Source organism: Centruroides vittatus, unplaced genomic scaffold (assembly GCF_030686945.1).
Source record: "Centruroides vittatus isolate TY-2023 unplaced genomic scaffold, ASM3068694v2 contig_628, whole genome shotgun sequence".
NCBI classification, from domain to species: Eukaryota; Metazoa; Arthropoda; class Arachnida; order Scorpiones; family Buthidae; genus Centruroides; species Centruroides vittatus.
Genome location: NW_027122385.1, coordinates 4,696,350 through 4,708,142, shown reverse-complemented (window position 1 = coordinate 4,708,142; position 11,793 = coordinate 4,696,350). Strand labels below are relative to the sequence as shown.

General features: G+C 22.9%; 1 protein-coding gene and 1 pseudogene across 1 annotated transcript; both read right to left on the bottom strand.

Moving 5' to 3' along the window:
- Positions 1–1,088: 1,088 nt before the first annotated feature.
- Positions 1,089–3,786, bottom strand: LOC136979573 (uncharacterized; annotated as a pseudogene).
- A 5,440-nt stretch (positions 3,787–9,226) lies between these two features.
- LOC136979572 (uncharacterized) lies at positions 9,227–10,596 on the bottom strand. Its single transcript, XM_067275582.1, has 5 exons — positions 10,445–10,596; positions 10,173–10,308; positions 9,924–10,069; positions 9,724–9,853; positions 9,227–9,642 (listed from the first exon to the last, which is right to left on the bottom strand). Exons 1-5 carry the CDS (start codon positions 10,482–10,484, stop codon positions 9,402–9,404), a joined length of 693 nt encoding a protein of 230 aa, XP_067131683.1. The 5' UTR covers positions 10,485–10,596; the 3' UTR covers positions 9,227–9,401.
- Positions 10,597–11,793: the final 1,197 nt, after the last annotated feature.

Sequence of the window (11,793 nt, the reverse complement as noted above, 5' to 3'; positions counted from 1 at the left end):
ACGTAACAATGCCAAAGGAATGTCCATATTTCATTCAGATTGTGAAAACGTTTTTATTGTTATGTTAGTTGTTTTACGAGATGAAATATTTGCTTTTGTAGTATTTATATTATAATTTACTTATATATAACAAGGGGTGGCTCAAAATCGGTTAACCATGCTTTGTTTCTTGTGTTTTAGGTATAGTCTTAAATATGAATTATAATCATGCGTTGAGAATAACGTGTTTTTTTTTTTCTTTTACGAAATTGATAGGAACACGATGAAAATACGAATATTTAAATACGACAGAAATTTAGTCTTTTAGGTCACTCTATGTAATTTCGTTACTGGAATAGATACTGTTGGAGTATTAAGATTTATCCAGAGTTACAGCATGACATTTTGTTTTATAAAGTAATTTTCTTTAAAATATTTAAAGTCTAAAATTAAATTTTCTTGTTAATCAGGAATTTTATCTCAATTAGAAATTTATATTTTTATTATATTTTTTTTATTTTTATTTAATTAAGATATTTAATTAACAAAAACAGGAAATGAAAAGTTAGAAATATTGCAAAATAATTCATTTTTGAAATATAATGATGAATAAATCTATAATAGTGTGTTTCCTTTGTATTTTCTTTTAATATTTATTTTACTAAAAAATTAATTAATTAACGAATTTCTTTGAATTTTATGCGTGTTTTTATCATCATTACCAGAAATCTTCGATACTTTAATTAAATTTTATGATAATTTTTAGATTTACATCCTTAGTCTACTGTATCTTATGTGATATACTAAATATAAACTTAAAAAATCACCGGAGAAAACGTAGTAAAATATCATTAATTCGAATTTGAATAAGACGAAATTTAACTCTTTACAGTTGGGCCACTCTGTATATATGTATCTTTTTAATTCTCTGCCATAAAGATAAAATTATGTCTCTCTCTCTCTCTCTCTCTTTTTTTTTTTTTTAAAGGCAGAGAAATAAGAATTTTTAGAAAAAATAAATCACACAATTTATCATAAAATTTACACCAAGATTTCATGTTAAAGAAATACGTTACTACAGTAATGAATTCTTGAAATTAATCGCAAACTTTTTAAATTTATTAAGAAATATTTTATTGTTGCATTTTTTAGCTCATTTAACAAAATTTATAACAAAGGAATACATAATTTACATCATGCTTTTTTTATAGTAATAACAACCATTTGATAGAAAATACAAAAAAGTATCAAATTTCCATTTAGTTTTTCTAAATCACAAAACTAATAGATATCCAGAATAATTTTAATTAATGAATTATGTTACTATCTAGGGGGAAAAAAACTACAATTTATATTTTTAAGAAAAAAATGCAGATAACACTTCTTAACTTCCGAGGAATGTAGAGAGCAAACGTACAATTTGTAATTCAGATTCAGATCCAGCGGTTTTGGTACCCGGAGGTGGAAGAACAGCTCTACATTTATCAGATTTGGATCGAATGATTGACATGCAGTGAATGGTAAATCGCTTATTAAACTCCTAAGCATCACATCCATTAAATCTTGAGCATCTTTAGAGCATTTTTCTGCTAAAAGATTTCCTAAACATTGACGAATGTTCGTGAAGGTACTAGAGGAATAAAGAAGATTTCGTTAAACATTATACTGTTTAATTAAAACAAAATAATAATTTAAAATTATTGCTTCGTATACTTACCAACATAAACTAGAAAATCGATCTTTTGGTGGAACTTTGGTTAAGTATTCTAAAGCTGTTAATCCATCATCTATACACGGTCTTGCTTCATCAAAATGTTCTGATAAGCATGGAGCGTGTTGCAACCATTCTACAAAAAAAAAAAAAAAAAATACAAAATAAATTTACATTTTAGAATTTTAATTAATCGAGATAATATTTTAAATAAATTAATAAATTACTTTTTTGCGATGGAGATCCTTTAGTACAGAAGTCTTGAGTGAACTGTACTGTTGGCTCAACGAACAAATACAATAATTGTCTCAATGAGGATGACATACATTTTGTTGAAAAGTTGCCTACACACGCTTGCCCTTCTTGGACGGTGCTATTAATGAATGAAATTAAAAATTTAAAGGGTTAATTTGATTTGAAAAAAAAAAATTAATTGTGTAAAATGAGGAAGAAGCTGGTACTCATACAATCGTTACACTTTTATGTACAATTGTGTTATATTTATAGCTTAAATTACCTGCAGAATAATTCGACATTTTCTTCATTTTCTGGAATTATATTTCCTCCAGTTCCATAAAGAGCTGCAGTTGCCAAACATAAATCGATTTCTCTCCAGTGGCATTCAGCTGCATAACTTTGTTTGATACCTAAAATTTAATAAAAAGACTAAATAAATTTAAAAAAATATAAATTATAAAATAAATTTATATAAATTTCTTCATGAATACTTTTTACATACTTATTTATATTATCATTTAATCTACAAGTTTACAGTTAAAATATTGGCCAATTTAATTGCTAATTTTTTAGGACTGTAAATAATTTAGTAAGGTATTGTAAAAAAATTTTAAAAAATTCTTTCAATAAGTAATAAATTTTTATACTTATTTTATAATTAAAATAAATTTTTTAAGTGAAATTTTTATAATTTAATTACATTAGTAACCGGCTATTTCAAGGTCGTTCCTAAAAAATTAATTAAAATCTCTGTAGGATAACTCATTTGAAACTTTTATAATGAGAAAATAGGGATATAAATTATTATTTTTTAATCATTAAAATTTTTATTTAAAATTTTTCACAATTAAAAATATAAAGAAATGAAAATACAAATTAAAATTAAATAAATTTACATTATATCTTTAAAAAGAATATTTAAAAATTTTTTTTTTATAACTATTAAATATAAATTTGAAGTTTTCTTAAAAAGTTCAAATTTCTTTAAAAGTTTTTCCAAAATTAATGTTTATGAAAAAATAGAAATTAAAAATTTATTTATTATAAAATTTTAATTCCAATTCCAATTTATTAAAAAATCAAATTGGAATTCTCTATAAAATTTTGTTATTTTTTAAAATGAATTTTTCAAGTCCATTTATTCTAAAAGTAAAAAGTTTTTCTAAAAAATTCAAATTCACTAAAATAATTTTGCGTTTTTTTTAAAAACGCACTTTTTAGTCAACAATTCCAAGAAATTTCGAAAAATTTCTTGGAACAATTAGAAAATGCAACAATTTTAAAGGATTAAAATCCTTTAAAATTGTTGCATTTTCTAAGAACATATTTTAAAATGTCTTCTTAGAAAATGCAATAATAAGTAATTTCGAATAAGTAAATTGAAATACTGAATTTTTTTAAATTGAAATATTCTAAAAAATTTTGCGTTTTAAAGTTGAAATTTAAAAAAAAAAATGCGTTTTATAAACGCAAAATCTAGATTAATTAGTTCAAAAATGAACTTTTTGAAAGATAACGTGAAGATATTTTCGGGCCTCAACTGGAATTTACAGTAAAGACGATTATATCTTGTCTAAAAAAAAAAGTCATTCTTAGACATTAGAAATTTTAAACATTTTAAATATAAAATGTTAAAAATAATAAAAAAAAAGCCAATAAATCTGTATTTAAAAAATTGTTGAAATGACAAAATTAAGCTTACCGAAAACCAGAACGATTGCAAAGAGAAATAACTTCATTTTTCTAGTGTTTTACTGTATATTTAGTCTCGGTGTCTTCTTGCCTTTATGTATACTGAAAGTTTATTTTAAATACTAGAAGCTTTATTTTCCTGTATTTGTAGTCTGCAAACGGGAGGCCAGGGGGTGGATCCTTCGAATGAATTATCGAATGAAAATGCTTTCTTACCTTATACAAAAATCCCCTACAGCTATAAGTGACGCAAATGTTCATTATTATTCCATTCTCAAGATATCCTTGAAAGTTTAATATGTTTTTTTTTAATGTATATATATATACTTGGAAATGTCTACTTATCAATCTTATCTGTAAAACCTCAAATTATTTTTTACAGCTTATCAAAAATTTGCCCGAAGGCTTTGCTGTTATTGACTAAAATTATAAAACTTAAATACACTCTAAACTTTTTGTTATAAAGAAAGTGATTTTATAACGAAAAATTAATTAGAATTTCATTGTTTTTAAAGGAGATTAATTAATTATTACGAAATTTTATTGAAATTTCGACATTTTTTAAAAAGATTTTATAACTGTAACGTGATTTAATATTATTTTAAAGACATTATTTTAATGTATTTTTGTGGTTTTTTAAAGTAATTTGACTTAATATACTCGTACTTGAGCGATGGAATTTTAATATTTACCGCAAAATTTTTACCAATTTGATTTAATTTGCCTTTACTCGATGGTAGTTTTTAACATACAAAATGGCAATTTCGCTGTTTTATTTTTAAAATTACGTTATATAATATAATAATTTTGAAATTTAACAATTAAAAAATATTTTTCTTTCTGTTTTTATATAAATTTAATTTAGTTTCTAACTTATGAGTATATAAATTTTAAGAATAAATAACATTGAGACAACAGAATAGTCAATAATACTTATAATGATAAAAATGGAGGAAAAGTTTTTACCTATTGTTTAGGTAAGATTGTCTTTTTAAAATATATAAATAAAAAAACTTTAATTTATAAAAAAAAAATTGTAAAAATGAAAAGTAAATTCACTTCACTCAACTCAAACACACGAAGAATCATTTAATGGCTTCTTCAATCTGTTTTTATAAACCTTAAGGAATGAGGTCACAGAATTTCACGTGTTTTTTTTTACAACGTTAAAGGTTCAAAGATGTTATAAAGAATATTTTGATGTACAAATACACGAATAAATTTTTTAAAGAATTAATTTATATATTCTTTGTAATGCAATTGAGTAATTTACACGTGATAATAATATAATAAATTTATTTTATTTAATATACAATTTAATATTATTTTATTTAACTATTAAGGTTTTAAATATATAATTTAATTTATAAAATAAATGTAATAAATTATTTTTTGAATGACACTTTTTATAAACAATTAAACTCTGCAATCTTATATAAGAAGTAAGCCCGAAAGTCAGTTAATTAATAACAGTTTTTCGATTTTATTCGAATACTTTATTACAAATTTTGCAAGAATTGCTAAATTACTTGGAAAGAAATATGGTTAACTGACTTTTTGATCACTCTGTATGTAAAATTTTCATAGTAGATGTATGTTAATAGTGTAAAATAAATAATTGTATAAATAATATAAATTTTCTCGGGTTCTTCTTTTTCTTTTATAACTATTGAAACTCGCTCTATTCGAGGTTAACAACAACTTCAAGTTTATTCATTATATTGAAGTCGAAAAATTTAATTCTATAATCATACAAACAAGCTTTATAATATATTTATATATAATAAAAGTAACTAAATATTTTTAAATAAAATATTATTTTATTACTTCATGGAGAATTTTGTTTATTTATTGTCTTTTTATTTGATTTATAAATTTTTGCATTTTACAAAACATAAAAAAGTTAGTGATTTATAAGTTTTATAAGCTTTCAAACGCGATGAATTTTGAAAATACAGTATGCAATTTTTTTTAATGAATTTAATTTAATAATTTAAAATTTCTAAATTTCCTCATAATTTTTCTTGAATTTTCCATTAATTTCTCTATAATTTCCTCTAAGAATACAACTAAAGTACTATATTTAAACTGATATTTTTAATCTATATATAACTTTTTATATATTATCCTCTAAATCTCATATTTTTATCTTAATTTTTAATTATTAGCTTCTCATCTAAATAGTTGACTATTTTACAATCTATGAAATTTATTTCAATTATCAAAGATAATTGTTCTAAAAAAACCCATTTGTTTCAATGTATTTTTCAGTCTAAGAATCACAAACTGTGACGTTTTTAGAATAATTATTAATGAAAATTTTCCTGCTTTATGCACAGTATATCAAGATGTTTGTTTATAAACTGTAAGGTAACTTGCTTTTGAACAATGTAAAAATATTATTTATTGTTAAAATTAATAAATTCTAAGAAATTTTTCTTTTAAAAAATTCCGAGAACTACAAGTGAAATACACTTTTTAATTCCGATTTCGACAGAGTCGAGAAGACAGAGAAAGACCAGTAAATTACTTTCACTATTTCTTACTTTATTTTATCGCAGAGTTCGCTTAACAGCCTCTTCAGTGGATCCACTGAAAGGCTGTTAAGCGAACTCTAGCGATAAAATAAAGTAAGAAATAGTGAAAGTAATTTACTGGTCTTTCTCTGTCTTTCGACTCTGTCGAAATCGGAATTAAAAAGTGTATTTCACTTGTAGTTCTCGGAATTTTTTAAAAGAAAATTTCTTAGAATTTATTAATTTTAATATTAGATTAACCGATCCTATTGGTTTTATTATTTATTTATTATTTATTGTATTGCAATGATGTAAATAACTTCAAGTAAAGGAACATTGTTGTTTCGTAAATATATTTTATGTACCTTGTTTTGTTTTATTTTAAAGAAAAAAAATACCAGATCAATATTTCTCATGTTTACTTGGCTTTTTTCATGTGATTAGTTTCTTATAATAGAAATATATTAAAATGTTTATTGGAATTATTTTTTAGTTTTAAAACTTAAATTTTAAATATAAAATCTTAATTATGCAAATAAAACATTTATAATACTAATAAATGTTAATGGCAATACACCGAAGAGACGTTATTTTATAGATATTTGAACAGTAAATATCTTTAAACTGTAAATTCTAACGTATATAACACGCATGTTTACGAAGCTACTTGACTTTCCGGAGAGAACCAAAGACACGAGTTTAAGTAATATCGAAGGCAACGGATATTTTAACGTAGTATACAAAACAGGTTAAATACTGTTAATAACAGTTAATTTTTAACGTTATTACTTAAATTGTTTTGTATGTTTATTCGTAATCCACGCTGCATTCGTCTTGTGGGTTCTATTTCCTCTTCTAAAAAGTACAGATTATTGTAAATAAAGAATATAAACTGATTTTATTTCTTTAACTTATTTCGATTGTTTTTATATCTAAATATATAAAACTAACTTTAAGTACAGGTAAAATATAAGATATATTATTTTATATATTTTCCTTGTTACAGCCATTAATTTTTCTAATAGTTAATTCATTCCTAGTTTCTAGCATTATATAATTGTTTATATATTTGAATATTTTTATGATTATAAAATCAAAAAAATTAAGAAATATGTAAATGTGAGATTAAAACAATCGTGTAGATGACAGAAAAGTATTAGGAATGCTCATTTAAAGACTTAATTATGGTGTATATTGTATAATATAATTAATAAATAAAATAAAACCAGAAAGTAAATGCAGTAAATAGATATGAAAATATTTATTTATTTTTATAAACATTTATTAAAGCAGCTTGAAAGTAGGTTTTACAGTTTAAATTTTTCCAACTAACATTGACAAGGAGGAAGTGTTTGTATAAATTCTGCTTATTTATACATTTAAAATTATTTTATTTGACAATATAATTTCAGTAACATATCTTAATAGGCCTTCTTATGATAGATAATACCATTAGCATAACAAGAGACCGTCATTATTTTGAAAGGTTTTTTTTTACATTTGGAAAAATTACTCATTTAATGGAATTATTTACTAAAAACTCTTATCAATAAGAATCAAGAGAAATTATTAGTGAGAATGTCCTTCAAAAAACTAGTTTTTATGCTACTTGTTTGATCTGACATAGTAGTCGTGTTGCCTATTTATTGTATACTGATGCCTATGCAACTGTTCAAATCAATAAATGATTCATTTATATACGATTTATTATGCAATAAATGCTTTGCATATAAATTAAATAAACTTCATTTATATTCTTTAAATAGTGTATTAAAAATTAATTATTTTAAGTTAATTTATAACTATAAAAAAATGTCTGAATTTATACAAAAGTATTTCAACTTATACGATTGAATTTAACTGTTTTAAGTATAAATTTTTTAGAAATACTCAATAAAATTATATTTATAATGTAATATTTAATATATTTATTACTATTTTTCTTAATTTTAAAGCTTAAATTTGAGGTAATTCTTATCGTAACCGTTTTCGTTGAGGTCAACCAGATTTATTTTAGTAAATATTTCAGTGAATGCAAGGTGAAATTTTTCTGTAAAAAAATGAAATTTTTAAATTCTTAAACTCTAAAATTTTTGTTTTAATATTTTAAAACAATTTTATAAATTTATAATTTAGAAACAATCGTTTTTATATAGGAATTAAGACATTAATGCCTAATAAAATATAATTAAAAATAAACTAAATAAACATTTAATTTTATTCAAAAGTACTTTTTATTTATTATATATATATATATATATATATATATATATAAATAAAAGTACTTTTATATAAATAAAAGTACTTAAAGTATTTAAATAAGAAAAAACAAATATATATATATATATATATATTGTTTTTTTTCTTATTTAAATATTCAACTTTAACATCACAGTAACCACACACTTTTCTTAGAATAAAATAATAAAAAGGAAGTTATATTTGAATAAGTTTAATTTATTGTGTAAATTCCAAAAATTATTTAAAAATCGTAAAAGTATATTGCCAAATTTATTTAACTTAGAATAAATTAGAAAAAAAAATTATTTTAATTTTATATTACTCACTTTAAATACATTCAGGTTTATTATTTTATATGAAGGTGAGATAAAGGAAATTTTATATTCATTCACGGAGGTTGATAAGTTTTAGTAATATATATATATAATAATTGTTCTTTAAGTTATAATAAAATTTTAATGACAACTCAATTTATTATAATTAAAGTATATATTTTTTTTTTATTTATAAACTCTCTTTATGTATATGCATTTTGTAATATTATAGGCAAATTATTACGAAATATATAATTTTTGTACGTTGTTTTCCTTATTTTAACTTTTTTTTTAAAAAAAAATATGTTCAAATATTTTTGAAAAATTATTAAAATAAAATGTAAATATTATATTTTGATTTAAAATAATGAAAACTTTTTTAGAATTATATAGTAAATAATAAAATATTTTATTTTTGAAATAATTTTTTAAATTTTACAATATTTTTTTTTGTAAAAATTCAATTTAAAATATACAAATTTATGTTTTATTTTATTATTTCACGTAAAATAATTTTAAAATATTTAACTAAAAGATTATTTAACAATAACGAATTTTATTGAATCAATAAGAAACATTACATTTATTTTAATTGTAAACAATAACTTGAAACAATTCTCAAACTACATCTTTTAAACTGGGTTATTGTTTATTGCTTTTTTTTAAACAAAAAATAATATTCTTTTTATTTTTTAATAATTTTAACAGAGTTTAAGCTCTGTAAAACGGATCAAGAAATTCACCAAGGAGATTATTTTTATATGTTCCTTTTATTGCTTCTCCTGATGGTAACTTGGGGCATCCTTGCTTGTAATCCTCGTACGAAGTACAGATTTGTAATGCAAATTCCGTAGCTACAAATTCTAATATTGTATCTATAAATTCCACCACTGATTTGCTACAGACAGGTTCGAAATAATCACCTACACATTTTCGGAAGCGGTTAACTCCACTGTAAAAAAGACAAAAATTAAGTGCCTCGTTACATAAATTGATAGAAAATAAAAATAATAATAATAATAATAGTAATTACCAGCATAATATATGTATTCTATCTGTCGATTTTGTTTCTTCTAAAACTTCGATAGTTGCGAAAGCATCTTCGAAACAGCTCTTTGTTCCTCCATATTTGTCATTAATACATTCAGCCTGTTCTAGGAAATCTAAAATAAAACACCTTTAAATTATATTTTTCATTTTAAAATCATTAAATTAAGTCGAAAATATTCTTACTTTGATATAAAGAATGAGAAGGATTGCACATATCTTTCATACTTTGTGCTGTTCCTGCTAGAATTAAGTCACCAAGAGATCTTTCCAGATCTGTCATACATACTCGACTATAATTATATACACAGTTTCTCATGTCCTCTAAGTATCTATGTATATAAAAAGCAAATAAATAAATAAATATAAATTGTAATTAAATGTATTGATATATATATATATATATATATAAATTTTGTGCATTATTTAACTTACGAGCATTGTAATTTAAGTTCTTCTTCATTTCTTGGGAAAGGTGAGTCATGCTCTTTAGCATAAGTTGTTAAAATGAATAGACAATCTTGCAGTTTATTAGAGTGGCATTTGTCTTCCTGATGACTTAAATCTATTCCTGAAAGTACATAATTCTATTCTTAATATTTTAACAACAAAAACTTATCTAAAAATTTTACTTTCTATAGAGTTTAAGGTAATTTTTTAGATTGAAAATGTATAAATTTTATTTAAATAATCATCTTCGTACTCACCTACAGCTAAGATCAACACGACAAAAAAATATTTTCTCATTTTTGGATTCTTAGTGGTGATAATTCTTGGTTGCAACTCGAACAATGATAGCTTATATTATAGTATATAACGTCTTATATACATTCTGCATATTTATAAATGACATTGAATCAAACGGAAGAAGTGAATTGGTTGTTGAAAAATTGCTCCAGGCATATAATAAAACCGGTCCAATCATATTAGGCAAGATATTTTTCAACAAATGATAAATAAAAATTCAAAGTCAAATTTATCCACATTCAGGGCCAAGCTTATCTCTATCTTCAACGCTTCAAAGTTAAAGTAATTGTTGCTTCAACATTTAAACTTTAATAAAATGAATTTGGAAATTTTCCAATCCTTATCTTCAAGATCTGGTTTGTTTTTCCTGAATTAAAAATTTTATATTGATAAATGCGTACATACTTTAAAAAATAATTTATTAATATTATTAAACTTTACATAAACAGATTAGCATATAGCTCACAGGAAATACATGTAAATGGTAAATAATGTTTGATGTACGGCATATATATAAATACAAATATAATGCAAATATAATACGTATAATTTTTTAATTAAAAATTTTATTTAATAACTGATACAAAAATGGAATAAAAGTTATACTTTTAGAATTGTTTTTAATATTTTTATTCTTAAACTTTGTTACTAATACAAAAGCTTTCGTCTGTGTATGTGTGAATTCCTTATAACTCCCGCAATTTTTGTCCAATCCAGATGAAATTTTGGTTATATTCGTTTTATGTTCTGACGGAAAGTATTATATTAGCTATAGAATAAAGGTTTTACCGACTTCGGATCGATGATCGCGCTTACGTTACAGTGACGTTCATGCCTGACGAGGAAATTTCCCTTTAATTGCATTTTAAAATATTTTGGCATATGGAATATTTTAAATTTACTTCATTAAATTTAAACTTTAAAAATGATAGCCGCATTGTGTCGCTTTTAAAAAAAAAAAAATCCTTTCCTAAAGACTACGTGACGTTCTATTATCCAATCGGAAGTAACAATGTAACGAGCCCTTATTCAGAAAGTGTTATCGCTCATCTAATTAACATAGTACAATTCATCTTTATTTTATCAACGTGTAATTAAAAAGAATTGCTATTTTGTCGGGGGGGAATGCCTAGGGGAAAGTGTAAGAGTAAAATTGGTCAAGTAAATTCTAGATCTAAAAGAACAAGAACAACCGAGACCCCTGAAGGCCGTGACGTCCGACTTGAGCAATATCGAGTAAGAATGACTTCGTCAAGGGCTGCAGAAACAGCATCACAATGTCGAAGCTCTCGTCAATTCTTCAATCTCA